The following is a 6,115-nucleotide window of genomic DNA, read 5'->3' on the forward strand; positions in this document are numbered from 1 at the left end:
ATGTCACTTTATTCACACACAAAAAAATATTCATATGTCTGCATAATTTCAACTTTAGTGTGAATGTCTCCGACTAAAAGACGAAATATTATACTTACATAAATAAAAACCCATACTATGATTTGTCTTATTGAATGACGTCTCAAATCAACAAAAATGCAAATCGCCTCCACAAAATTATAACTTAATAGAGAGGAGGAATTGAGAGATTAATAGAGAGATTATTATAGAGGTGTACCATGAAAAGAAGATGAAAAATTATAACCGAATAGAGAAAATTAATGAACGTTAAAAGAACAATTGTTAGAGAGAACATGAGTAGGTTGAAGTAACCTGATGACAGGGTCTTAAATGTGAATATCAAAAATCAAAAATCAAAAATAAATATTGAGGTGAGAGAAGCTTGAGAAAAGGGAAAAATTATAAAATACTTTCTAGTTTTGAGAAGAAGCTACGTCATTGCATATGGTTTCTTCTTTAATAGATATATGTATTTTATCTAGAGTTGCTCATGGGAGGAACGATCCGTTAGACCGGCCCATCCGGCCCGCTAGAAATACATTATCAAGAAAATGGACGGGTTCGAGTTTGTTCGTTAAAATTAACGGGCGGACATGAACAATGTAAAAATAAATATGGACAGGCTTTGCCTAGCCTGTTTATATTTTATAATCAATTTTTTTACCATTAATTAAAATTATACTTGTGTATTTTAAAATTAAATTATTAAAGTTATAGGATGAGACTCTTTGATTATACTTGTTGAGATCCATTTGTCACTTTAGTTGCTTAAAATTTTAATTGCGTCGGTGTTTTTTCTTTAATTTTTGGTTTCACATTTGTTAATTAATTGTTAGTGATCAAGTTTATGAATTTATAAGAGTTACACTTTTTAGGCCCGTAAACCCATGGGCAAGCCCAACCCGTTTACAGGACGGACAATGACAAGTTTTCAAGCCTACCAAAAAGGGCTTGGGTTTACAATATTAGACCTGTTGGATAAAGAAAACAAGTTAGGCCCAGTCCAGACCCACAAATAATCACCTCTAATTTTGTCGTTTTACTTGAGCATAAATTGAGAATTAAACGCTCTTAAGACAACTAAGGACCAATAAGGATCAAGGCTAATCAGTTAACGAGTTTGTCCACCTCTACCACTATTCTTATACATCATTATATAGAGAATTAACTATGTCATGTCGAAGCTAGTCCCGTCATACCGATTCAAAAAACTAGGGTGTTAATTTTGTACCAATACAAATTAACTAATTCTCATATCAATCATACCAATTAAATTGGTAGCAATTAGATTGATACCAATTTAATTATTTGGCAGTATCATACGAACTATTTAAATTTAGTTGATACATGGTATTAGAAGTTGTGTACCGCAGTAATAACGTTTGTATTAAATCACTAATAAAGGCTTGTATAATATGAAAGTTATTCGAATGTTTGTATAGATAGAGATGAGTTATACAACACGTGTCTACATGTTATTTGAATGTTCGATGGAGTTACTGGATCTAGATCTGGTTTACAAAGATGTCGATATAAATCATGTGTAACTTCAAACTTTACGAGGTTAATACAAAATCGTATTATATACCTAACGAAAAAATTGGTACCGAATACAATTGATTGACACATAATATCTATACTATATTATAAAGTATTTAACAAAAACTCTTAAAAACCATTTTTTATACATGAAATATTGTTTATTGATGCATATTACTTAAAATTCAAGATTACAAGTAAATTGTGCATAAGTACAACTTATTAAAGCTCTATGTTTGAATTCGTGTAACTAACTGCGGATAAACATAATCAAATAGAGGATAAACATCACATTTTAAAATATAAAAAATCTAAATTCTCGTATCGACGAATTAGAAATGCCAATTAAGCAATTCCCCCCATCCCGATAAAGGGAATCCCCCCCCCCCCCCTATCGGTTGACTAAGAAATATAATTAGAATAATTATTGAATTCTAACAAAATACTTTATTAGTAATTTTATAAAAAAGGGCAAATTGCATGAAAAAGTAACGTACTTTAACTTGATTCCTATTTTGGGTAACGTACTTTCAAAATTTTCATTTTGGTACCTATTGATAGAGCAAATTGCATGAAAAAGTAACATACTTTAACTTGATTCCTATTTTGGGTAACGTACTTTCAAAATTTTTATTTTGGTACCCAAAATGTAAAATTTTAAACATTTAAGTACTCGGGTAACTGGTTGAATAACCGATTATCATGCTGATATGGCGAGTGATGTGGTATCAAACTCAGTATTATTTGCTGACGTGGTCAGTGACATGGATTTTTTAAAATCTAAAATTAGTCTTTCCGGGTTACCCGGGTACTTAAATGTTTACAACTTAAATCTTAGATACCAAAATAAAAGTTTTGAAAGTACATTACCCAAAATAGGAATCAAGTTAAAATACGTTACTTTTTCATGCAATTTGCCCTATAAAAAAAATATTATTAAAACTAAATTAAGTTACTTCAATTAAATTATAATAAAAGTTTTGAATTAAAAAAAATACACAAATAAAAACTTTTAAATAGTTAATTTAATACTAATATTAATATATTATTTTACAAATTTTATATAATATTTTTAAATTTATATTTTGTTCAAAAATAAAAACATTATCGCTTTTTTAAAACCACATAAAATTATATTATATCGACATAAATAAAAAACAAAACAAAACATTGAAATCAAAATATGTCTCGATGCATTGCATAAGTACCCTTCTAATAAAATTAAATGTACCAATTATAATTAGTTGATAGATACTATATGAAAAAAAAAAAAAGAACTTGATACAATACCATTAATCAACCAAAACAGCCCTTTATGAGCGTGGCTTGGTTGACAAAAGTAAAAAAGATGACGAATATTAAACAAAGATGGTCAAAATCTGAAATGATTTGCTGATAACAATAGATTTGTTAAAAAAACAGTGATTCCATTAGGTTTTTGGAAGCAAAATGCAAAAGTAGAGGCTGAATCATGAAGATGCAATGCCATCACACGTACATTCCTTCCTTCACCTCTACATCCACAATGAACACAATATGCAAAAAAAACCCCTTTCATGTTCTCAATCAAATAAGATGCTAAAATTCATCAAAACCCTACAAGTTTTTTCAATCTCTCCCTCCCAACACAAAGAAACCATGACACCATACATATTCTTTTACTCAAAAGTATCATCATCATCATCTGGAAGAGGCTGGCTTGCTGCTTGAAGAAGCTCTGCCTCATGCCTACACACACACACACACACATGTAAGCTTAGATTCAACGCTCTTCACCATTATTTTTCTCATCATATGTCTAGAGCGTAAAAGGATACAAATTATATGATCCAATTATAACCAACCAATCAAACTTGATTACCCACCCGATTGTAATTTGATCCCCAATCTCGATATCCAAATTCAATTACCAACCAAGTATCAAGAATGAAAGATTTATTTTACATAATATTCATATTTGGTATTTTGGTATACGAGACTTGTTTTGTTATTGGTTAAAATTCAGCATCCAATGGATAACTGGATTGGCTGTGAACCGATGAACTCGGTGAACACCCCTACTATATGGTGAAGTTTACTTCATAAGCATATAATTGTATATATGACCGCACAAAATGAAAAGAGAAAAACGATATATAAACAAACTAAAACTTACTGTTGTTGAGCAGCCATGTCAATTTGCACTTCTGGAGGAGCAAGTGCAGGAGACTCCACAAAATGCAAATTAGCATCCCTAACCACCCAAATCACATGATACTTTCAGATTCTGAATTCACCGATTAAAAATCATAGATGCCAAAGATCAAAAAGATATGTTACCCGGCAAGTTTCCTAGCAAGATAGAGGAAGGGCTTCTCAAAATTGTAATTACTCTTGGCAGATATTTCATAATACTGTAGGTTCTTCTTTCTGTGGAAAGTCACTTGCTTTGCCTTCACTTGACGGTTCTTCACATCAACCTTGTTACCACAAAGAACGATCGGGATGTTCTCACAGACCCTACAGACAACCACCCATAAATGAAATTTTAAATTATATACAAACTGGAAACCATTTTCTAAGGTCTTCTCCAACCAAACAGTATAACACAAAAACATTGTGTTTTGCATGTAACTGAACAATATAATAACACAAGATTTTGGTGTTGATGAATAGTGAACCGCCATATTTGGTGAGATCTATTCACCGAACTGTAATTTGCTTGTGGAATTTGTTTTTAAGTAATATTTTTTATCGTATTTGTATGTCAGTGAAAATTTTAGTGTGGTTGGAATGAAAGGGTAAGATGATGCTAATTTTAGTTAAAGTTGGTCTATAATACAAACCTGCAAAGATCACGATGCCATGTTGGAACATTTTTGTACGTCAACCTTGCAGTTACATCAAACATGATGATTGCACATTGACCATGGATGCTGCAAATGACACAACAGAGATGGAGCACGGTTAAGAATCTTCCCAAGATGTAAACAACAATTGCAACACCAATTACATGATAATATATGAAACCCTTTTGAATCTCTTTCTAAAAGAGCTTTTATTACATGTTTTGATCTAGCTGATATGAGACTCTTAACACATTACATCCAATGGTATCATAGCTAACAAGAAAAGGCTCAGTATCCATAAAATACATGTGAAAGTTACAGAAATAGCAGCCCAGGTGCACCAAGGCTGCTCAACATTTCACATAGAAGCTTTAATCTTGAACCAACAACAATGAAAATTACAAAGGAGCAACTTCATGCTAAAAAGCACTTACTAATATCCATCTCGAAGACCACCAAATTTCTCCTGACCAGCTGTATCCCAGCAGTAAAATCGGATCTTTCCACAGTTGGTGAAGAAATCCAGGGGATGTACTTCCACACCAATGGTTGCTAATTACAATCAAAGACATAACCACCATCATTATCAACCTCGATTAAACTAAAAATCATGCAAAAACGATTTATTACAAGTCCTTACGTTCGTATTTCTTCTCAAATTCTCCAGTCAAATGTCTCTTTACGAATGTAGTTTTTCCTAAACAAGCCAAACATCAAACACAAATTCAGGGCCAAAACAGTCTCCAAATCGGGATAACAAAAGATAAATGAAAGTTTGTTGCATTTAGATAATCAAACTAAGGCGTATGAACCCTAAATGAAACTAAAATGCAAACACACATACGCACAGATACAAGGGGCAAAAGCATCCTGTATCAAATACTCTTTAATAGTTTACGACGTATAACACTTTTGGCCAATCAGATATCATAGCGAAAAATAAGGTTAAACGAATTAATAAAATGAAATGATACGAACAAGTTCCACACAGAACCAAATGACAAAGAAACGAAAGAAATCATAGACTTGCCAGTGCCACCATCGCCAACAATTACAAGCTTGAAACTAGGGTAATCAACAGTTTGCTGATTCGGCAAAGCCTGAAACAAAAAATCTCACAAAATTAGAACAGTAACACATACATGTTAGGCATCAACCCAAGGTATTTCATTGAAAAAAAGGAAATCCACAAAAATCAAACCAAACCCAGAGAAATCAAAACATGAATCCCAGGTATATCATGAAAAATATCTCCAACCCACGTATAGAACATGAATCGGAGGCTTTTCATCGAAAATAATGCAAAGCCGAATAAAGATCGATTGAAGGAAAAGAAGAATGAAGATCCGAGAGAGAACGAGACATACCATTATGAAAGCTGTGAGCGGCGAGATGATGAAGGCGGAGTTAAGTGTAGTTTGTGAGGGTTTATATATTTCACCATTTTTCTTCTCTCAAGTTAGCTTTAACCTGACGCGTTATTGTCCACCGTCGGATCAGTTTTGTTTGTTACTAGTCGTTGATTGTGTGGCACGTCATCTAGAAGACAATTTTTGAATTTTGAATGCCCACGCGGTAGTCTGCTCCGTTTCAAACTTTAGATACCGTTCAAAAAGGATATTTACACCTTGCACCCTTCACTTTCACCAAATTTCATTATAAACGATTGGCGTGTTCATTGGTTGACATCAATCGGATGTGAGAGGGACTGAACTGATCCAATCATC

General features: G+C 32.7%; 1 protein-coding gene across 1 annotated transcript; it reads right to left on the bottom strand.

Annotated features, from left to right (window-relative positions):
• Positions 1 to 2,966: 2,966 nt before the first annotated feature.
• On the bottom strand, positions 2,967 to 5,787 carry LOC112502516 (GTP-binding nuclear protein Ran-3). The gene is made up of 8 exons (XM_025106461.1): positions 5,756 to 5,787; positions 5,419 to 5,488; positions 5,029 to 5,085; positions 4,823 to 4,940; positions 4,386 to 4,475; positions 3,880 to 4,059; positions 3,716 to 3,793; positions 2,967 to 3,288 (listed from the first exon to the last, which is right to left on the bottom strand). Exons 1-8 carry the CDS (start codon positions 5,756 to 5,758, stop codon positions 3,219 to 3,221), a joined length of 666 nt encoding a protein of 221 aa, XP_024962229.1. The 5' UTR covers positions 5,759 to 5,787; the 3' UTR covers positions 2,967 to 3,218.
• Positions 5,788 to 6,115: the final 328 nt, after the last annotated feature.

This window comes from Cynara cardunculus, unplaced genomic scaffold, assembly GCF_001531365.2.
Source record: "Cynara cardunculus var. scolymus isolate 2C unplaced genomic scaffold, CcrdV1 Un_Scaffold_1524, whole genome shotgun sequence".
Classification (NCBI taxonomy): domain Eukaryota; kingdom Viridiplantae; phylum Streptophyta; class Magnoliopsida; order Asterales; family Asteraceae; genus Cynara; species Cynara cardunculus.

Bases quoted from the DNA above. Each gene is read 5' to 3' on its own strand.
- LOC112502516 (XM_025106461.1), bottom strand. The intron at 4,941-5,028 runs GTAAGGACTTGT...GATTGTAATTAG, and splicing joins ATTTGAGAAGAAATACGAAC to CAACCATTGGTGTGGAAGTA. The intron at 3,794-3,879 runs GTAACATATCTT...TTGGGTGGTTAG, and splicing joins CTTGCTAGGAAACTTGCCGG to GGATGCTAATTTGCATTTTG.